Raw genomic sequence first — 22,200 nt, forward strand, 5'->3', positions numbered from 1 at the left:
CCGGGGGCTGCAGGTGGCCTCTCAACAGCCCCCGGGGAGCAGGATTCTAGCTGTGGGCAGGGGCCAGGCGCATGGACTTGAAGTCACAGCACAACCCCACCGCCCGCAGACGTAAGGCTCTGGGGGCTGGTGGGGTGGGGGGCGCCGCAGGCCTGTGGGCCCCACCTCAGTCCAGTCAGACACGAGAGGCTGTGCTGCTTGTCAAACCCGGAGAAAAGCAGTGGGACAACGACCAGAGCCAGAGTGCCAACTCGCCAGGGCTGCAGGTGACCCAGCCCCCACTCAGGCCCGTCCCCACGCCCCAGGCCCAGGGCAGGAAAGGCCGGTGACGTCTGCTGAGTGGCCCTGCACGCCCCCAGAGCAGAGACCTTGTGCGGCCTGTCCCTTTTGCCACAATGCCTCTCTCCAGACACCCACATGCACGTGCTGTGTCGGGCCTCTGCTCAAACATCATCTCCTCAGAGAGGCTTCCCCACCTGCCACCAGATCCATCTGGCTTTGCTCCTTGGCATGTGGCATGACCTGACATTTTCATAGGAATCTATACATTCCTGCTTTGCTGTCCGTCCTCGTTGGAGACAGGACAACAGGACAAGGCTGAGGATACAGCAGTGTCTTCTCCATGGTCAGTAATCACTGGAGGATGGATGGGTGGATAGGTGGATGGATAGGGATAGACAGATGGGGACAGTTGGATGGATGGATGGATGGATGGATGGATGGATGGATAGGTGGATGGATGGATGGATGGATGGATGGATGGATGGACAGGTGGATGGATAGGTGGATGGATGGATAGATGGATGGATGGATTGATAGGGTGGATGGGTGGATGGATGGATGGGGATAGATGGGTGGGTGGGTGGATGGATAGATAGATGGCAGTGGATGGATGGATGGATGGATAGATTGGGATGGATGGATGGATGGGGCTAGCTGGATGGGTGGGTGGATGGATGGATGGATGGATGAATGGTGCATAGATAGATGGATGGATGGATTGATAGTGGTGGATGGATGGATGGATGGATGGATGGATGGATGGATGGATGGACAGGTGGATGGATAGGTGGATGGATGGATGGATAAGTGGATGGATGGACAGGTGGATGGATGGATGGATGGATGGATGGATGGATGGATGGATGGATTGATAGGGTGGATGGATGGATGGATGGATGGGGATAGATGGGTGGGTGGGTAGATGGATAGATAGATGGCAGTGGATGGATGGATGGATGGATAGATTGGGATGGGTGGATGGATGGATGGGGCTAGCTAGATGGATGGATGGATGGATGAATGGATGGATAAATTGGGATGGATGGATGGATGGATGGATGGATGGATGGGGATAGATGGGTGGGTGGGTAGATGGATAGATAGATGGCAGTGGATGGATGGATGGATGGATAGATTGGGATGGGTGGATGGATGGATGGGGCTAGCTAGATGGATGGATGGATGGATGAATGGATGGATAAATTGGGATGGATGGATGGATGGATGGATGGGGCTAGCTGGATGGGTGGATGGATGGATGGATGGATGGATGAATGGTGCATGGATAGATGGATGGATGGATTGATAGTGGTGGATGGATGGATGGGTGGATGGGTGGATGTATGGATGGGGATAGATGGGTGGGTGGGTGGATGGATAGATAGATGGCAGTGGATGGATGGATGGATGGATAGATTGGGATGGGTGGATGGATGGATGGGGCTAGCTGGATGGGTGGATGGATGGATGGATGGATGGGTGGATGGATGGATGGATGGGGATAGATGGGTGGGTGGGTGGATGGATAGATAGATGGCAGTGGATGGATGGATGGATGGATGGATAGATTGGGATGGGTGGATGGATGGATGGGGCTAGCTGGATGGGTGGATGGATGGATGGATGGATGGTGGATGGATGGATGGTGCATGGATAGATGGATGGATGGATTGATAGTGGTGGATGGATGGATGGGTGGATGGGTGGATGGATGGATGGGGATAGATGGGTGGGTGGGTGGGTAGATGGATAGATAGATGGCAGTGGATGGATGGATGGATGGATAGATTGGGATGGGTGGATGGATGGATGGATGGATGGTGGATGGATGGATGGATGGTGCATGGATAGATGTATGGATGTATGGATGGATGGGTGGACGGATGGATGGGGCTAGATGGGTGGGTGGATGGGTGGATGGATGGATGGATGAATGGATGGGTGGATGGATGAATGGTGCATGGATGGATGGATGGATGGATTGATAGGGGTGGATGGATGGATGGATGGATGGATGGATGGATGATGACACCATCTCAACAACTTCCATCGTTCCTGACACAACCACTGCCACAAACTGGCACCCTGTCTGTTTTCCAGCCACCTGCTCTTCCTGGCCACACCTCACGTGCCACCTGTACCTTCCAAATTCCATGTTTTTGCTCAAGTTATGCTTCTGCGTCCCCTCCTCTGCCAGGCAAACCTGTCTTACTTTAGTGTCAGCTCCTCCGGGAGGCTCCCTGACCTCCCAGGACACACATTTCTCACCACACCGCCCAGAGCACAAGGGATCACCGCACATACCCCCAGGCGCAGGGGACCAGGCTGCACACGCTCATGCTCCTGGCCGGCCTAGGGCAGGGGTGCAGGGGAGCCTAAGAGAAGGTGGTGCCAGGGCTGAGAGAGGCGGGTGGTGGCGGTGTCATCCAGCTTCCTGACCACACCCTCCCCAGCAGGGGAGGCCTAGCTGCCCCCAGGCTCACCTGGCCCACCGGGATCCAGCCACCAAGCTCTCTCCCGCACCACGTGCCCCCAGTTCTGACCCTCCTCTGGAGGCTGCTCCCTCTCTGGGGCCTTTGCACAAACTCTTCCCTGGGAGGGCTGGGAGGCGGGCTGGGGTGGGGGGCTCCAAGCTGCCTCAGAGCCAGACCTGGGCAGTGGGGGATCATTCAAGACAGACGGACGGGAGGACACGGCCTCCAACCTGAAACCGCAGCCCTATCCCCCCCCCCCGCCCCAGTCCACCCTGGAGGCCCCCCCCCAGGCCACAACGTCCACGTGAACTTACACATCTGTCTCGTCCCACAGGATACAGGTCTGGTTGGTGGTGCCCTGGGGGAGAGAGAGGAGTCAGGGTCATGTGCCCACCCTCCAGGCCCCACCCAAGGTCACTGCCGGGACCCACACCCAGGCATGCTAGGCGGGTGCTGGGACTGTGCGATTGCCCCAAGAGGTGGAGTTTGAGGAGGAGGAAACTGAGGCCCAGAGTGGGGAAGGGACTGGCCCAGCCCCCAAGCCCAGCTGCATGGCCTTGAGCAGCTCTTGTCCCCTCTCTGAGCAGCTCCCGGCAGCAATGGCTGCGGCCCGTCTCTGGGTGCCCAGGTGGCCAGCCCAGCTCAATACAAATGGTGGAAGAGGGAGACCCCTCCCCAGGGGCCCTGAGGGGTAAGCGAGCAGGAATGAGCAAACGCGCCTGTCCTGCAGGCCTGGCGTGCCAGCACTGGGACCACGGAGGTGAGAGCGGCAGGGTCCGGGGGCCCTCGTGAGGGGTGGTGCGCTCTAAGCACTGGTGGTAATTGCTCAGTTCTCAGCCAAGCCTCTAGCTCACATCTGATAAGGGAGAGAGCCCAGGCACAGAGAGGTTGAGCAACTTGCCCAAGGCCACACAGTGGGAAAGAGCAGGGCTACAGGAGAGGACTGAAATCTGTCTCCCACATAAGCTCGCTGTGTGAGCCTGGGCAAATCGCTATACGTCTCTGAGCTGCAGTTTCTCCTCCCTCGTTCGGGGATCAAAGCGGCTCTCCCGCGAGGCCGACGTGAGACCCAAGGAGGCCGTGGGATCCCCCTGGGATCAGGTGGGAGGAATCAGGGACGCGTACACAGACGTACACGCGTCAAGGGCACTCACGTTATACACGTGGGCAAACTCGATCTCCAAGGGCGTGAGCAGGGAGCGAGGCGGGGGCTTCACGGTCACCGAGATGACCTTGGAGTTCAGCACAGTCGTGTTCCTGGGGCAGAGCCAGCAGGCCGCGTCAGCGAGCCTTCCCCGAGACCCAGGCCCACCCCGGAACGCCCCCCGCAGGCCCACACCCCTCGCTCGGCCCCGTCCCTCCCAGGCTGGGCCCCCCACCTCTGCAGGGCCAGGAAGCTGCCCAGGTTTCTGTAGAGCACGGTGCCCACCACGAACACAGATGAGTCGTCAGCCTCTGGAAGAGGGCGCCGCGGTCACCTCTCCCGGCCGCCCCCGCCTGGACCTTGCTCCAGCTAGGGAAGTGTGTGTCCCCAGGCGGAGGCCCGGGCTCCTGGGTCATGTCCACCCCCATCACGCGCACAGCGCTGCAGTCGGAGAGCTGGGTGGCTGCCTAGGTCCCTCTAAGTGACCCCCGAGGGCTGGTGGGGGGGTGGGCAGGGCGGGCCTCCAGTCCCAGGAGCCAGAGCGGCAGCTGTGCGCCTCCAGGCGGACCCCTCTCCTCCCTGCGGTGAAGGTCCCTGGTCCATTCAGCAAAGGTTGTCTGGGAGCCTCCAAATGCAGGAAGGGCAGGGAGGGCTTCCTGGAGGAGGCGCGACCTCAGGAACACGGAGAGGAAACGCACACTGGCCTGGTCCTTGAGGCGGCAGGCCAGACTCCAGAAGGAACCTCCCGGGGGGGGGGGGGGGTGGTGAGTCTCCCGTGAGGACCCTTCCCGCAGCCTGGGGCCCCTCACCTGCCAGCCCCGTGGAGAAGACACTCTTGGACACGGTGACCCTGTCCTCCGGCACCTTGGCCCAGTCGCCCGTGGCCCGCCAGCCCTTCATGGGGAAGCTGATGTCTGTGGCTCCGCTGGCCGGGAGCTTGTGGATGCTGAGGACTGGGCGGAGGGGACGGCCAGAGACACGGGGACGGACGGACAGAGGCGGAGGGCAGTTACACGACAGGGGCCTCGGCCCTGGGGAGCTCCCGGCTCAGAGCGAGCACCAACAGGGGCAGCTTTCCCGCCTCGCCCGAGCCCTCAGACAGCCCCCACCCCCCGCCCCAGCGGGAGCCCCCCCGCCACTGTGAGGACCCAGGCTTGGATGCGGCCCCCAGGGCCCCGGGAGGGGTCGAAGGCGGCTTCTGCAGTCAGGCCTGCAGCCACAAAGGGGTGCCGGGGGGCCGGGTCCCCTAGGGGGCCCCCCTTCCTCCCTGGGAGGCTGGAGCCCGGGCCACCTCCCTACGGGCTCTATAGAAGGGGTAGGAAGAGACCCCACCTCACAGGGCATCCCTGGGGGCCGCGTGGCACACCCGGGACGGGGGTGGGGGGGGGTCCCGGTGTCTCCAAGTCCCCTTCACCCCGGCCCACCGGTGTCGGGTGGACGCCCGCTCCCCTCACCCCGCACCCCGGGGCCGGGTCAGGGCCCGCGCGGAGCTGCCCTCGGCGGGTGTGGGGTGAAGGGGGAGGGCCTCCGGGGCCAACGGCCTCTGCCACGGTGCCCGGACGCCTGGGCCTTCGCCCACCTCCGGGCCCGTCCCCCGACAGACACCCACCCCCGCGGCCAGTTCACACCTCCGTCCGTGCCTTTGTTCACATGGGGCCCCCTGCCCGCACGCCTGTGCCCCTCCAGGCCTGGCTACCTGCCTGGGCCCTCCTTCACCTGTGGGGCCAACTCTGGGGACCAGGGCGTCTTCCCTCTATGAGGACGTGGGGACAGATGGGGCCCACTCTCTGCGCAGTACACGGAGTATGGCGTGTGTAGGTATATGAGGTGCATGGGAGTTGGGGTGCGTAAGGTGTGTGGGCGTGTGGCTATGAGGCGCGTGCGTGTGAGGCGCGTGGGGTGTGAGGCGCGTGCGTGTGAGGCGCGTACGGGTGAGGCGTGTGGGGTGTGAGACGCGTAGGGGTGTGCAGGTGTGAGGTATGCAGGTGTGAGGCGTGAGGGGTGACGACGGGCACGGCTGCGGCTGCGAGCACAGCTCCTGATACCCCTCAGGCGGTCAGGGGCGCGGGGCCGCTTGCGTGAGGGCCACAGGGAGGCCGCCGGGCCCGTCCCCGTAGACGAGGGGACGCAGGCGGGAGGGCCGGGGCTCACCCAGGTTGTCTGTGACCTGGTACGCGTCCCGCAAGTCCTTCATGCGGAAGCCGATGACGTCCACGAAGTCCTCCACCAGCCGGAAGAGCTCCTTGGCGTTGGGGCCCATCTGGGGACCAGGGGGGGGGGGGTGGCGGGGGGCCCAGAGCAAAATGAGGGTGTCCCGGAACACCCCGCGCCCGGCCCGGGTCACACCCTCCCGTCCCTCCGCTCCCGCATCGGTGGCCCCCTCTCCGGGGTCCCGGTGCTCCTTTCCCGGCGCCCCGACGCTCCGGACCCGACTCTGGAAGCAGAGCGGGGCGTCTGAGCACCCAGCACCTCTGAGCACCGGCACCGTTCTGTGGAGCGGAACCTTGAGCCCGGGGGAGGGGGCTGCCGTGTTGGCGGGCAGGGGTCCAGCCCGCGGAGACCGGAGGGGTCCCCGGACACCCACGGCCTCCGCGCTGACTACTGTCCCGGGGTCAGTCCAGGAGGAAGGGAGGCTGACCCTGTCCCGGTGGCCCTGACTCGTGCCACGAGGCCCACACGTTTTCCCACGCCCGCCGCCGAGCCCACGAGGTGAGCTACCGTCCCCTGGCGGATGGGGAGACAGAAGCTGGGCGGGAATCAGATTCCTCAAAGTCACGCCGGTGCAGAGGCCGTGCTGGGACGGGAACCCAGGCCACCACCCTCCGCCCCGCTAGCCCGGGCCCCAGGGAGGGAGGAGACACGGCCGTGCCCACCCTGCTGCCGTGACCGCGGGGCCCAGACTGGCATCCGTACCAGCTGGGCCTCCTCCCACTTGTCCCGGTTCTCCTCTGCCAGCAGGTTGCTGATGATCTGCACAAAGTTCTGGAAAGAAGAGGAAGAAGGACCAGTGAGGCAAGAAAAAGCGCCAGAATGTGGCTCGGCGCGCGAGTGGGGTCGGGGCTCTGCAGGGGGCCAGGTCGGGGCCCACTCCCCCTTCGTCCTGTCCTCCCCGGGGCTGCCCTCGGGGGCCCCACCTGCGCATCCCCGGGGGTGGGGCTGTAGTACGCCCTCCGGAAGATCTCCGTCATGTTCCTCAGGACGTCGATGGTGGAGAGGAGGTCCCCGCTGTAGCTGGTCCCGTCCTGGGAGATCTCCACCAGTGTCTGGATGACCTCGGAGACCCCCTCCCCGGGCAGCCCACGCTGAGCCTTCGCCAGGTGCTCCCGGGTCTGGGGAGATGGAGGGCGGGTGCCGCGAGTCTGCAGGATCCGCCCGGGCAGGTACCGAGGACCCCCACGCCCGGGCCCTCTGCAGCCCCCAGCCCGTGGCCCCAGCTGACTCGCGTCCGCGGGGAAGCCACGGGGGCCACGGGGCCACGTCTGGGGTTAAAGGGCAGCGGAGTGCCGGCCAGGGCAGGAGACCCCAGCGGCCACCCTCACCATCATCTGGATGTTCCGGTAGTCGATGGAGACGCAGCGGATGTAGGTGGGGGGCTCCCAGTAGGCGATGCCTTCCTCGTCCAGCTCACAGCGTCGCAGGATGAGGCCTGGAGAGAAGTGGGTCATCTCTGCCTCCGGTGCAGGGGTCCCACCCGCGGCCCCCCGGCACACGCCCCTCCCGCCCCGGAAGCAGGGACTCGCCCACGGCCTTCCACGGAGAGCAGGGCCAGCACGCGGCCCGGCCTCCCTGTTCCTTTCCTTCCACACAGGTAGCAGCGGCTCCTGAAGTCAGGTGCCCGGGACCCCACGTGCACGGGGCGGAGCGGGGGGGGGGGGCTCTCCTGCAGTCCCCCCAACCCAGAGCCCCCGGAGAGCCAACGGCCTGGGTCCCTGCCCAGCGTCACCCACAGAGCACTAGAGGCCTCGGAAGGCCCTGACGGCCCATCGACACTGAGGGGGCACCTGGCATCAGTTGTGACCCAGAACTTACTCCCAGGAAGCGGCCAGGGACCTGGGCATGGCTGCGTGTCCAACAGTGATGGCCCCAAAGAACTGTCACGACCCTGTCACTTGGCAGGAGCCACTGGGTGGGAAGGGACCCCGTCCCACAGCGTGGTGCGGGATCACGAGCAGGAACAAGGTCATGGGGGCAGGCAAAAGGCCAGAGGTCACACCCCCGGGACCTGTATTTTCTTTGCTTCTGTGAATTTGCAATAGGCTACCAGGAACGTGCAAACAAAGCAGGAATGGGACCCCACCATCGCCTCCACCGCTGTCCCCACCCCGTGTGGACCCCTCTACCGCTCGCGTATGACAGCCCTGTAGGGAGAGCCCCAAACACCCTCCTCTTGTAGAGAGAAAAGGGAGGCTCAGAGAGGTCACGGCACTTCCTAAATGTCACACAGCACATAAGGGTGCGCAAAGTGCCGCGCTCCTTCAAACAAGAGGGGAAAGACCGCCAACCCCTCAGGGCGCTAAGCCCCTTCCCCTAGGAGCACACCCCGCTTTTCCACACACCCCCCAAACCCTCCACAAGAACGCATGGGGGTTAAGGCTGCCGGCTTCCCACGTATTGGCCCAGCAAGCCCAGGGCAAGTGCGGTAACGTCTTTGCGCCTCAGTTTCCCACCCATAACTGGGCACCTTCGAGGGGCACGATGCGCAGTGGGTGCAGGTGCCGTCTCTGGGTGAGCGCTCAGGACACCGCAGCCGGCGGCGTGGCTCCTGGCCGGGCCGTCCTGGCTTCCGTGTGCCAATGCAGCTGCCTGGGCACGGCCTGCAGGGGCCTCTCAGGGCCTCGCGTGCTATCTCTGAGGGTGGGACGGGAGTCCCTCACCTGTGGCATTGCGGGGACACCGGACCGCGGCCACCTCTCCTGCCGGAGTCTCCTTCCAGATCACGGTGCCGAAGTTGTCCTCGTCACAGATCTCGTGGGGTTCTGCCAGGGGCCGGAGGCAGTGGGTGCGGGAGGGCGCGGGGAGGGGGGCCGTGAGCGGGCAGCAGGCTCGCGGAGGGCGAGACCCCTCGAGAACATCTGCCGTCCGGGGTTGTTCCCGGCAAAGCGAAGCCCCAGGCCCACCCAGTCGCCGGGGTGCCCCTCCCCCAGAGCCCCGCCGCAGGGCAGGAGGACCCTCACCAGGGCACCGCTGGGCACTGCACTGCCGGTACTCATCCTGCGGGCCCTGGCACGCCGCTCCCCCGAAGAACGGACCGGAGCAGAGGCGCTCCCGTCGCTGCGTGCCGCCCCCACACGTCACGCTGCAGCCGCCCCACGATGCCCAGGTCTGCCACTTCCCATCCACTGCGGGGCACGGCCAGGCATGGGGGCACACAGGTGGCGACCGGGCGGGGACAGGTCCAGGAGTCACGGGGAACCAGGGGTCCAGCAGCAGGAAGCCATGAGGAGAAGAGACATGGAGACCGAGGGAGCGGAACCGGAGCTCAGCTTGGCGCAGAGGAACACAAGCGCCTCCCGTGTACCAGTCCCCACGGCCACCCCCGTGTCCCACGGACCCCCACACCCCCGTGGCTCACGCCCTTCAGGGCCCCCACCCGCAGGCCCCGGGGCGGGACCCTGACCTGGGCACTGCTGCAGGAAGCAGTCTCGAGTTTCCACCCAGTGGCCCTGGCACTCGGCGCCCCCGTAGGAAGGCCCATTGCACTCCCGGGTGCGCTGCTGCCGGCCCTGGGAGCAGCTGGCAGAGCAGGTGCTCCAGCTTGACCACTCGTTCCAGTTTCCGTCCACTGCCCGGCCCGGGGGAGGAAGGGGACAGGAAGCCAGCGTGAATACCCAGGGCCCCACGTCCAGCCTGGGCCGCAGGTGTGACTCCGGGGCCCGCCCGCCACCCCACCGCCCAGCCTGGGCCACGGGTAAGAATGCGCCCGTGGTCTCAGCCCACACCAAGCCTGGGGCACAAGTGTGAACACCCCTAGGGGCCTACCACTCCACCACGCATTCTGGGTCATAGGTGTGAACACCTCTGGGGCCCACCACACCGTCATGAAGCCTGGAGCATGAGCGTGACCACCGGGGTGGGGGCGGGGGGGGACACCATCCCAACGCCTGTGACACGTGAGTGAGAATCCCCTAGGGTCTCCAACCTCTTAGCAACCCAGCGAGCTGGCCTTGGACTCCCGTGACCCGGCCCTGTGACCTGCGCCAGTGGTCCAATGGGCCCTTCCCCACTTCCTTTTCTCCGCTGCCCAGCCCCCCCCCCCCCCCCCCCCCCCGCCCAGCTCCCCCTTCTCTCACCTACCAGGACACAGGGCAATGTTGCAGAACTTGGTTTGCTTCTCAGGGCCCTCACAGGGGTTGCCTCCAAACTGGGGGGGCCGGCAGGTGCGCGTCCGGTCCCGGAAGCCGCGGCCGCAGGTGCTGGAGCAGAGGCTCCAAGGCGACCACTCATCCCAGGCGCCGTGCACTGCGGAGGGGACCGGAGGGCGCCCGCCGCTGGGCTCAGCAGCCCCGGGTGGGACGCGGCTGCCCCGCCGCCCCGCCCCCTCCCAGCTGCTCCTCCCCCCGCCGCCCCGCCGCCCCGCCCCTCCCAGCTGCTCCTCCCCCGCCCCGCCTCCTCCCCGCCCCCTCCTGCTGCTCCTCCCCCCGCCCCGCCCCGCCCCGCCCCCTCCCAGCTGCTCCTCCCCCGCCCCGCCTCCTCCCCGCCCCTCCTACTGCTCCTCCCCCCGCCCCGCCCCGCCCCGCCCCCTCCCAGCTGCTCCTCCCCCCGCCGCCCCGCCCCCTCCCAGTTGCTCCTCCCCCCGCCGCCCCGCCCCCTCCCAGCTACTCCTCCCACCCGCCCCGCCCCCTCCCAGTTGCTCCTCCCCCGCCGCCCCGCCCCCTCCCAGCTGCTCCTCCCCCGCCGCCCCGCCCCCTCCCAGTTGCTCCTCCCCCTAAGCCCCGCCCCTCCCAGCTGCTCCTCCCCCCCGACCCGCCTCCTCTCCGCCCCCTCCCAGCTGCTCCTCCCCCGCCGCCCCGCCCCCTCCCAGCTGCTCCACCCCCCCCGCCGCCCCGCCCCCTCCCCGGCCCACCTGGACACACCGCCGAGTTGTTGCACAGCCGCTGCTCGCGGAGAGGCCCGCTGCACTGCGTGCTGTAGGAGGAGGACACGCAGAAGCGCGTGCGGGTCTGCCAGCCCTCGCCGCAGGTGCTGGAGCACACGCTCCACGGGGACCACTCCTCGGCCGCGGGGTCGCCTGCGGGCCCACACCGACATCCTCGCAGGCCTGCGGCTGCCTCTGTGCTGAGGCTGCGCTCAGACCCCCGGGGAGCAGGGCCGCCGCGCTGGGCAGCCGGCACCGCAGCCAGGCTCCTAAGGCCCTGGGATTCCAACCCGGACTGACCTGCGGGACTCGCCGTCTCCCCTACAAGGCTGAAAGCCCCTGGGGGCGGCTCGTGCCCTCTCTGGGTCCGCGGGGTCCAGCCCCAAACAGACCCCTTCGCCTCACACCAATCTCCGAAAGCCGACAAGGGCCTGGCACCCAAGAGGTTGGCCTAATGGTGAGTTGTCAAGGTTATTACTTAAAGTTGGCAGCAACTAATAACATACAGTATCTGCCCAAAGACCCAGTCCCCGAAACCAACCTTCCCCACTTTAAGGTGTCTTAGTCCAACTAAAACGGCCCATCCCGCGGCTCACCTGTCTGTGGGGACGGGAACCCGAAGTGCTGCAGCTCATCCCCCAGCTCCTCGCGCCGCCGGGCATCCGTGGACCGCAGGGACTGGCTCCGGGAGCTGGTGCCACCCGCTGCTGCAGGAGCGGCTCCGGTCAGTGTCCAGGCCACAGCCTGCAGCACCGACCCCAGAATGCGAGAGCGGCGCCCTGGGCCCTGTGGCCCTCAGTCCCTGGCCAGGCTTGCCACACCAGGGCTATTTGGCCCCACTGGACATTTGGGAAAGCTGGAGCCAGGACAACCCCGGCCTGACACCAGCCCCTGTCCGGTCACCATGAGACCCCTTCCTGTGGCTCCCCTCTCCCCCTTCCTGTACCCCTTCCCTCTCTTCCCCCTGGGGTCCACCTGCAGGACTGCTAGTCCCAGCGGCTGCTGCCCTCTCCTGCTCAGCGTCCCACCAGCGCCCCTGTCTCCCGTGGCCTGGCCTCCCAACACCCCAGAGCCCTCCCCAGGTTCTTGAGATGAGCTCCTCTCTCCAGGAAAGGTTCGTCAGGGAATAAACCACCCGAAAAATGACAGTCTCATTATAACTTGATTTAACGTTATGGAAGCGACTAAAATATGCATAAAGACATTAGAGCCTTATTACAGAAATTCATTCTGTAGTCAGGATCAGGCTGGGGCCAGCAGGTCTGGCCAGGGCTCCTCGGGTTGGGGAGAAAGGGGCAACCCCACAATCAGCCCTCCCGGAACACCCCAAAATTCCCAATCCGCTCGGATCCGAAGAAATCTCCACCCAGTTCCCGCCTAACTCCGGGAGGGGTGGGGCGGGGCAGGTCCCACCCCTCCTCCTGGGCCTTTAGCTCCCTGGTCCTGGCCCTGCCTGCTCCGGGCCTCGGCCCCGCCCCTGGCTAGGCTCCACCTTCCTGGCCCCGCCCCGCCTCTTTCAGGCCAAGCCCCCACCCCCACCCGACCTTGCCCTGGGGGTTTCCGCTACCTGGTCCCACCCCGCCCCGGTCTCCACCCTCCTCTCCCTTGGCCCCGCCCCGGACTCCTCCCTCCTCCCCAGGATCCTCCCCAGGCACCCCCCCCCCCCCGCCCCCGCGCGTCTGTCCCCTGGCCCCGTCCCGGACCCACTCCCTCCCTACTCCTGGCCCCGCCCCTGGCTCCTCCCTCCTCCACGGGTTTCTCCCCTGGCCACGCCCTGAGTCCCCCTCCCCTCCCCTGGCCCCGCCCCGGTCCCACCTTCCTCTCTCCTAGCCCCGCCCCCGGCTCCCTCCCTCCCCGGGCCCCGCCCCAGGGCCCTCCCTTTTCTCACCTGGCCCCGCCCCGGTCTCCTACCTCACCTGCTCCCCCCGCGGGCCCCCTCCCTCCACCCGGCCTACCCAGCCCAACCCGCCCGCGCGTCCGCGCACTCACGGCCGCAGGCCTTGCGGTTGCACAGACGGCCCTCCTCCAGCACCCCCTCGCAGCCACCGCCTTCGGTGCCGGGAGCCGGCAGGCAGGTGCGCGTCCGCGTCTGCAGGCCTCCCCCGCAGTCCCGCGTGCACTCGCCCCAAAGGGACCACAGCTTCCAACCACCTGGGAGGAATCAGAGGGCGGGGGTCAGGGCCAGGGGTGGGACAAAGGGCTGGGGTGTCTTTCAGGGAGTGACCTCTGGGAGTGTCTGCTGGGCGGGAACCTTGGGCACAGGCCAACACCCCCTGCCCTCCCCCGGCACGGAAGACCCGCAGGTATGAAGCCAGCAAGTCCCCGGCTGTGGAGGCAGGGCTAGGAGGCGAGTGCAGGCCTAGACAGGCCATCATGGCCTGTGAAGCAGAGGCAGGCAGGGACAGGGAGGGGCAGAGGTGCTGGGGTAAGGGTCTGCTCTGGGGGGATGGCCTTGGGGGCCTGGTGTCCCTCTGGGGTGCCAGGCCTCTGCTCTCCAGCTCTCTGTGTTCAGGTACCTGTGCCAGGGTCTCTACTGGCTTTGAACCCAGGTCCCCAGTGTAGGGGCTGGACACAGAGCTGGAGCCCCAGGGGCGTCTGAAGAATGAATGAATGAATGAATGAATGACACCCCTGCCCACCCCAATGGCTGCCTTATAAGCTTCTGGTGATAGGCCCTAGGGCAGCAGGGGCCCTCCTTCCTGGACACACATCTTCAAGCCCTGTTGGATCCCTCCCCATGGTCCTCAGTACAGTGTTCCCTGAGGCCCCCACCCCTGGCCACGACCTGTGTGCTCTTTCCCTCACCCCGCGCAGGGACACCAGAGGAGACCAACGTCCCATAGCTGGTGGCCGCACTGGGGCAAGCCTTCCCCAGACCTGACCTGGCTGGCCTCTGGCTGCTGAGGGACCCTGGGGACAAAGGCCTCCACACCCCTCCAGCTACCCCCTGCTCCGACCCCAGCCGCCCCCTTTCAGCCCCCGTCATGAGCCTCCTTCATCTTCGCCCTGTCCCCCACAAAACTCAGGACCTCATTTCCCTGCGGGGCTGAGCCCCCTGGTGGCCCTAGTGGCTAAGGGCACTGGGCAGGAGAGCCTCCAAGCACTGGGGGCCGCTGAGGGGCGGGCAGAGTGTGGAGGCTGCATTGGTGGGCTGAGGAGGGGGCTGCTTCTGTCCAAAGGCCATGCTTAAGGGGCCCAGACGCCCCCACTGCACTGGACTGTGGCCACCGCCATCTTGTTTGTCCTCAGGGGCGCCAGGGCCCCCTCACCCTCAGCGAAGCAGGATCAGAGCACCTTCAATAAGGGTAACCAGCTTCCCCAAGCACCTCCTGTGGGCGGGCACCCTGACCTCACACCCACTTACGAAGTGGCCAGGGAGAGGACACTGCCAAAGCCCAGCACCGGAACCCGCACTCGGGCTGGGCCGCTGCCCCGCCCCACCCTGCCTGCTTGCCTGAGGCTAGAGCAGGGCAGTTGGGCTGGCCAAGGGCAGGTCACACTTGGCCTGTCAGAAGGGCCCCAGGTGCCTCTTGGAGTCTGGATTTATCTGTGGCTTGGGGAAGTAGGCCCTGCCACATGGGGAGAGAATGAGGCCTGCGGGAGACCCCGGAGGACGGGCCCCAGAACAGGGGCTCAGGGCGGGGCGGGAGTGGAAAGACCAGGTTTATGCGGCGCCCCGCCCCCCCCCCCCCCCTCCCCCCCGGCTGACCCCGGGATGGTCCAGTCCATCCCACCCTGGCCTCATGCATCTCATCTGAGGACAGTAGGGGGGCTACTTCCCAGAACTGAGTGCCTGAAGATAAATGGCCCACAAGGGCTCGGAGAGGGAGGGAGTGGGCAGTCGCTGGGGTCAGAGTTGACCCGAGAACCCACTTTGATTTGTAGCAAACTTGTCGGGTGCCGATCCGTTCCCTAGACGGCCACTTTTAAGGTGCCGGCCACCTCCTCGTGGTCTGTGTGCCTGGAGTGGGAACCGACCAGCAGGGGGAGCCAGGGGCAAACACATGGGAGGCACAGGCCTGAGGGCACCGCGTCCCCCTGGGCCCAGAGAGGCAGGACACGCCTGCCAAGGGCACACAGCGGTTAAGCCTCTTGTCCTCCAGGGCACGCGGGCATGTCGGTGCTGGATGGAAGGGGAAAGCAGGTCAGCTAATGCATCCAGACCACAGGGACCAAGCCCCAGGGGCTGGCTCAGACCTTAGCCACTGCCCCTCAGCGGGCAGGCGCGGACCCTGGTCGCTGGGGCTTATAACACCGTAACACGGGGCTCCCAGATGTGCTGTGGGGGGCCTAGGAAGGCGCTCTCCAGGGCCACACGGTGGGTGCAGGGCTGCGTTTTTCGTGGTGACTTGCCCTAGGGGGCAGAGGGGCCTGGTTTGAGCCCCTTCTTGGGGTCTGGGACAGATGCTCTCATCAGTCACTGAATTCCCACAAGGGACACCTCGTGGGTCTTGTTCATATGCGAAAACCAAGGCCCAGCAGAAGTGGAGAGGTGCCCGCGCCCCCCAGCGTCCCCCCAGCGAGGAAGAGACAAATGGGAATTGAGCCAGGCTGTTGGACCCTGCAAGAAAGGTTGCTCCTCCCCCAGCTACTGTGGCCAGTTCCCCCCAGGGGACGGACCTCCTGGGCGGGGAACTCTGCCCCTGCCTCTGCCCCTCCCCTGCCCCGTGGGCTCTGTCTATGACAGGTGCCTCAGCTCAAGGAGCCTTGAATCCCAGCCCAGCCGGGAAGCAACTTGCAGCCCATTTACGGCGGAGGAAACCGAGGCTCAAAGAGGGACGGTCTGGGCTGCCGGGGGGCTAGGGCGAGGCCACCGCCGGAGGGTCTGCCTGGAGGGAGCCTGAGCCTCGGAAGGTGGACGGAGCCAGGGTCTCAAGTGCTGGGTAAGAACCATAAATACGGAGGATAGTACCTCAATGCCACTTCCTCTCAAACTGCAAATCTGCGAGGACTCCAGAGAGGTGGGGCTGGAGGGCCCTGGGAGAGGAGTGGGGAGCCCCCAGCATGGCCTCCGCAGGCACGCGGGTGAGCGGCTCAGGTCGGACGGCGGAGGCTGCCCGGACATCTGGCCCGCACGCGGGGGTCTCGGCAGCCTCACGCCCCTGCCGCTGGGCGGGCCGGACGAGGAGGCCAAGCTACCTCCCTGGACCAGGAGAGGGGCCGGAACTGAGCCCATAATCAGCCTCCAAAAGCCCCCCTGTGCCTCCAGATGAAGGCCGCCTGCCAGGACTGACCACGAGCCCCAACCCAAGGCTCCAGGCCTCAGTGCTGTCACCTGCTGAAGCCATCCCGTCCCGAACCGCGGACCCAAAGGAACAGAGAGCGCTGGAGTTCAGGGAGCCGGGCCTGGTCACAGGGTCAGGGGGCGTGTCCTGCCTGTCCCTCCTGGCTGCCCCAGCCCAGCCCCCACAAGGAAGCCTGAGTGACGTGGAAACTGGCAGTGGGTGGGAGAGAGAGGGTGTCCAAGCCAGGCTAATTGGAGGATGCCACTCGGTTCCCATGGCAACTGCTGCAGAGCTCAGTCTTTCAGGATAGACTCAGGTTAGGCCTCAGCTGCCAAAGCACCCACTATTTCAGGGCTGGTTACCTTGGTGACCCAGGTGGTGAGGATGGGGGGAGAGGGGGTGAGGAGGAGGGGGCGCACCGGGAGAGGCTGGGGAGGGGGGGGCCACCGGCTCAGAGGACAGACTGGCCCCAGGTCTAGCTCTGATCCTGGTCCCACACTGATTCCTGGCCCTGATCACACACTGAGCCTTGATCCTCATGACAGATTAACTTGTGATCCCGGGCACAGGATCCCTGCTCCCCCATCACGTTTGAGACCTGGTCCCCGTCACACACTGGTCCCCAACCTTGGCCATACCCTCACCGCTAATGAACACTCAGGACATGGAAGCTGCTATTTTTGTTGTCATTTTTATTTTTAACGTGGGTCCCCACACACGGCCGACGATGTTTGTTGAGCGAACATGTCCGTGACAGGAGTCCCCGGGCAAGCACTCCTGGCCCCTCAGTGCTGGGTGGCCACGGCGTTCCTGGGCTGAGTGGGCTTCCAGGGGCAGCGGAGGAGTGGGCAAGGCTGGGGGGGTGGGCTGCCCCTCCAGGCGCGGAAAGAAGCCCCCATTCTTCCCCACTCAATGCCCCTCTGTCTCAAAGCCTCATTTCCATCTCATTAAAGGATGAATGGGGCCAATTAATGGCCGCCAGGCAGCCTGGCCACCCAGGAGAGAGGGCCGGCGAGGGGGCTCCCGGCCTCCTTCCCACCCCGGTGCCCCAGCCTGGAGGCTGTGGTCTCCCCAGTCTCGGCTGGGGATGGGGGCGCTCCCCCAGCTGGGCCGCACAGACTTCCGGGTTCCCCAGGCAGGCGGCCCGTGTACTTCCCGTCTCCTCCAGCAGAGGGCTCCCCAGTCCGGCACGTGGGGTCAGCCCCTGCCAGTTGCACCTGCAGGGCTCCCCAGGGGCCCACCGCGCAGTCCAGCTCCCTGGGAGGCCCCTGCCCCCCCCCCCTACCAAGTTAGGGCCTATCCAGGGGCACCCAGGCTCCTCCTGTCCGACCCTCGCGTGGATGTGCAAATGGGGGCCACAGGGGACAAGACAGCTCTCTGATGCCCCTCCCCAACCCAACCCCCGTCCACCGGCCCCTCACCCCACACGGCCCGACACTGAACTGATCCTCCAGTGGGGCCCACAGCTCCCCATGCGAGGGCCCGAGGGGCCAGCAGCCCACCGCACTGCGGCAGGTGCCATCAGGCCTCAGGACGGGGCTGAGAGCCGTGCCCACGGGCCACTCCCCGGGTAGGGACAGGAGGGCTCCTCCAAGCACGTGCGCTAGAGGCACCACCTCCTTTAGCCTCGCACAGACCCGGTTCGTCTCAACCCGGATCACAGAAGGGAAGCTGAGGCTTGCCTAGGTGGCCGGCTTGGCCGCAGCTGCAGGGTTACATGCTTTCTCGTTGCTTCTCTCTCGCGGTCAGGCAGGCGTCCCCTGTCCCGGGAAGGGTGTCCTGTGAAAAGCCTGGTGGCCGAGCCCCAGCTCTGCCCTTTGGCGCTGCGTGGCCTGGACACACTCCCGAGTCCGACGGACCCCCGTCTCGCCATCTTTCCGGGACATGGGACCCAAGCAGGGCCGTACCGCTAGGCATCCCTGGCGTCCTGGGCCGGGGGAGCATTGGGGGGGGGGGGCTCTGGCCTCAGGGGGGCTCGTCCTGCTGTTCCATCTGGAATGGGCATTGTCTACGACGGGGCCTGAAACCTTGTTTTCCCAGAGTTTTATCAACTGGCCCTTGTGCACTGTCCCTGCCACCCCCCGACCTCCAGAGACATCTGGGGACCCCTTTCTTGCACCCGAATCCCACACCCAGCCTCCTTCTGTAGCCTGTGGACCCCAGAGAGGGGCTCCAGACACTTCTTCCCAAGGGAAGTCGGGGCGGACCGAACTTAGGGTTGGGACGACTCCCGTGCCCTGCAGGGGTCATGTGTGCCACGGCAGGGGCCACCCCAGCTGAGCGTGACAGGCCTGGAGGCAGGGCCGCGTGGCCTTGGGCGGGTCTGGCTCCTCTGCCCAGCGCCTCAGTCTTCTGGCGCCCGCACACGGCCCCGACCTGCGCGCCTGGACCCCACTCCCGTTCCAGCCCGACAGCCCCGGCCTGCGCGGGCGCACGGAGGCGGGGCGCACGCACACGCGCACACAGGGACACACACAGGGACACGGACACACACACACACGCTTGCTCCCAGCCCCCAGGATTGCTGCTCTTTCATTATCTTGCATGTCGCTTCTGCAATAAAATTCTTTAATTAAAACATGAATATTTAAAACAGCCCTTGAGAGAAACGGCCCCATCTCACCAGAGGTGGAAAAGCGCACAGAGAGACTGTGGGAAAGAGACGGGGACACGGGACACGGGAGCGGCCCTGCCTGAGAGACCCCGCAAAGCGGTGGCCAGGCGGGCAGCCGGCCGGCAGCAGGGAGGAGAGGGGACAGCTGCTCTGGCCTGAGGAACGCTCACCGGGTCGGAGGCGTGACGTGGCCATGTGGCGTTTGGACAGGCCAGGCTGGGGGAGGGCTGAAAATGGGCCACGGGCTGGCCAGGCCGCCTGCTCGCTCGCAGCTCAGCCGTGCACCGCCTTCTTGGGGTGCAGATGGAGAGGACGTGCCTGTCCCAGCCTCCCCTGGCCAGCGTGAGGGGGCGAAGCTCCCTGGGCACCAGGCTCAGCAGACGAGATCTGGGGTCTGGCACCTGCCCAGCTCGGCTGCAGGCCTTGAGTGATCGCTGTACCTCCTGGTCCAAGCGCCCCCACACGTGCGCACGCGGCCCTCCCAGAAGAGATTATTGTGGGCGAAGCCCCCGGGCGGACCACCAGGAAGCCATAAGCCGGCTCTGACGTCAGCCTACCCCTTACAAGCTGTGTGACCCCGGCTGCTGCCTCAACATCTCTGTGCCTTATTCCAATTCACCAGCGCTCATCAGGTGCCTGCTGCGGGCCCGGTGCTGTTCCACGTGCCGGGGGTTACGTGGATGACCACGCAGGCACACACCCTGCCCTGTGGTGCTTACAACCCGGCAGGGACAGAGAAGGGGGCGCGGACCTAACAAATAGAGGAAATTCTCAGTGCGCTGTGGACAGAGAAAGAGACACAGTGTCTGGGGGCGGAAAGGGGGGCTCTGGCTGCTGCCACTTTACACAGCACGGTCAGGGTTTGTTGAGAAGGTGATGTCTGAGCAAGGACTTGAGGGAGGGAGCCCCGAGGGGATCTGGGGAAGAGTGTTCCAGGCAGAGGGGATGGCCAGTGCAAAGGCCCTGGGGCAGGAGGGTGCTTCGGTGGGCCTATCTGACCAGCTGCTAGAGGAAGTAACCTCGTTAATACGTGGATGCTTCCGGCACAGAGGAAACCCTCAAGACGTGGCTGCTGTTACTACTAAGATGACTTTTACTCCCAAAGTCCCAGAAGTATCAGGGCCCTCTGGATCCGGGGGACAGGCACTGGGGTCCGAGCTATCTCTGGGCCTGGGTGGCCACCGTCTGGCCCACCTTGCCCAGTGCAGATGAGCCCCCCGCCGCCCCGTCCACGTGGCGGGCAGTCCCAGCCCACACACAGTCCACATCGCCTTCCCACAAGACCGCCAGCCCCTGCCACACAGCCCCCCGCGCTGAGCTTTGTCAAAAGCGCTGAAATCAGCCCTGCGCAGAGCCCGGCTCAAAACACGCGCGTGCACCCCCACCTTCCTACCGTCCTCTGAGCACCACCTCCCAACGTTCCCTTTCCCGGAATCTGTGGGCAAGCCCCCCGCCCCAAGCGCCCTCCTCCTCCTGTCTGCCTCTTTGCCCCCGAGCCCTCTGTCTCCCACCTAGTGATGAACCCGAGGCCTCGGCCGCATCGCTGCCATCGTTTTGGCTTAGACGCACTTCCTCCTAGGTGTCATCCCTCGTGCCGTCCAGGAAGGATTAGTTTCGCTGTTTCCGTTTTAAAGACAAGGGGCCTGAGGGGCTGACAGTTGCTGGGATTGGCCCAGGACTCACAGCGTGCTCGGGTCAGGCTGACCCGGCCCTGTGCTCCAGGCCCCAGAGTGCCCCACTCAGATGCAGCCCCACCCGGGAGACCCCCGGGCATCCCACCCTGAAGTCCACTCTGACCTCTGGATCTTCCTCCCCACTGTGTCTCCACCCAGTGCTTCCCCAACCCGGCTGATGTCCTCATTCCTAGCTGGGAATCTGGGGGGTGGGGGTGGGGTGTCTAGCCACCTCCTTCCCCAAATCCTGCTCCTAGCCCCCCCCACCCCAGACCGGCATCCTCCCACCCTGCTGCTGCCCTGCCCCCCCCCCCCCCAGGCCAGTGTCAGCTCCCTCCTGGGTGCCGGCCCAGCTGCCTCCCCGTCCCCGGCTCCCCCTGCCCAGTTCCAACGCTCTTCTGCATTTACAGCCTAGGACCATCAGCCTGTGTCACTCTTCTGCTTCAAGCCCCTCGATGCTAACAGAGACCAGCTCTTTCGCCCAGGTGCCAGGCCCTGGGGCCGTCATACCCCATGTGGCACAGCAGTCCTTCAGGGGGGACATGGCCGCGGGGGGTGACCCGGCCCTCGCTGGTCCTCCCACTTCCCAAACCAGCCGCTGCCCGGCCGCTCTGTTCCTCCGGGTCCCCTGAGGACCACTCCCATCCTGCCACGCCTCAGAAGCTGCCCAAGCCAAGGTCACAGTGACCTACATTTGATCAGCCCTTCCAGACTCCTACCCCACGGCTTTCTGCTGGATTCCTGAACACCCCGTCTGCCCCTGCCCCCGGGGGCTGTGCCTGCCTCCTCCTGAGGCCACTGGAGAGGCGCTGGCCTGCCCCCCTTCCCCTGCTCCTCTCCAGTTGTGCTCACGGCTTCACGGAGGTTTCTGGAATCTACAGCCGGGACCATGATTGGAACCCTTTGGGGCTTCTTTTCTGCCTTTAAAGACCCTGTTCCGAGTAGGGCGTTGACCTCATTGGCTAAGGGCCCTGGACAACGTCACCCGGCCCCGCAGTGACCCACCCAGCGTGGAACACCCAGCCAGGCCTGGCCCCTGGATGCCCAGCCCCTGTATTCCGCTGGCAGCCCCGAGGTCTGAGGCGGGCTGCCCCCTGCTGCTCCAGCCTCCCAGGGGCGCCCAGGAAACCCCGGGCAGCCCGCCAGGGGTTCTCGACCACCAAGCGCACACAGGACTGACCTCCTGCCCGCTGCCCACCGAGCCCCACCCACCTCCGTCCCCCTTGCCACATCTTCCGCTCGGGCCCCATCTCTCCGAGGGCCGACAGTCACACAGGACGCCCCGACAGCTGTGCCGGGCACCCCGGCACCATCCACTTCCGGCCTCTGCCCTGCCCGTCCTGGGCTTTCACTGCCCTTCCCACCCCCACGGCGACACGGTCCCCTGGTGCAGGTGACCCTGACCTCCAGGCGAAACAGAGGCCCCACCCCGCCGGGGACCCTTCCCCTGCGCCGTTTCCCAAGACGCCCTCCCCTGTTGCTGCCTGGCACCTTCCCCTCCCCCCCCCCCCCCCCCCCCCCCCCCGCCGCAGCCTCACAACAGCGGGTCTTTGTGGTTGTTTTTTGTCACGGCGTGTCCCTGGCGCCTGGACACCTTGCGAGCGCGGTAACCAGCTGCTGGGTGAATGATCTGTGCCGCCGAAACGCACGCGATCCCCAAACCTCGTCCCCTGGCCGCAACTCCAAAGGGCCCGCCCGGCCCACTTCTCCACG

At 65.8% G+C, this 22,200-nt stretch overlaps 1 protein-coding gene across 10 annotated transcripts in view; it reads right to left on the reverse strand.

The window, feature by feature from the left end:
- The window catches only part of ADGRB1 (adhesion G protein-coupled receptor B1), a 79,742-nt gene that overhangs the window by 43,109 nt on the left and 14,433 nt on the right, over positions 1-22,200 (reverse strand). For 9 of the 10 annotated variants that reach the window (XM_086695469.1, XM_086695468.1, XM_086695467.1 and 6 more), the window contains exons 3-17: positions 12,965-13,126; positions 11,572-11,682; positions 10,964-11,128; positions 10,195-10,359; positions 9,518-9,682; positions 9,075-9,239; positions 8,775-8,876; positions 7,440-7,546; positions 7,035-7,229; positions 6,814-6,882; positions 6,052-6,160; positions 4,710-4,853; positions 4,136-4,211; positions 3,911-4,013; positions 3,071-3,114 (exon numbers count right to left, since the gene is read on the reverse strand). In XM_086695469.1, the coding sequence (XP_086551595.1) occupies positions 3,071-3,114; positions 3,911-4,013; positions 4,136-4,211; positions 4,710-4,853; positions 6,052-6,160; positions 6,814-6,882; positions 7,035-7,229; positions 7,440-7,546; positions 8,775-8,876; positions 9,075-9,239; positions 9,518-9,682; positions 10,195-10,359; positions 10,964-11,128; positions 11,572-11,682; positions 12,965-13,126 (1,882 nt within the window). The remainder of the gene's footprint in view (positions 1-3,070; positions 3,115-3,910; positions 4,014-4,135; positions 4,212-4,709; positions 4,854-6,051; positions 6,161-6,813; positions 6,883-7,034; positions 7,230-7,439; positions 7,547-8,774; positions 8,877-9,074; positions 9,240-9,517; positions 9,683-10,194; positions 10,360-10,963; positions 11,129-11,571; positions 11,683-12,964; positions 13,127-22,200) is intronic. The other variant, XM_086695465.1, reaches the window with a different exon arrangement.

The sequence above is a fragment of the Puma concolor genome, chromosome F2 (genome assembly GCF_028749965.1).
Source record: "Puma concolor isolate L17-30 chromosome F2, mPumCon1.1.hap2, whole genome shotgun sequence".
NCBI classification, from domain to species: Eukaryota; Metazoa; Chordata; class Mammalia; order Carnivora; family Felidae; genus Puma; species Puma concolor.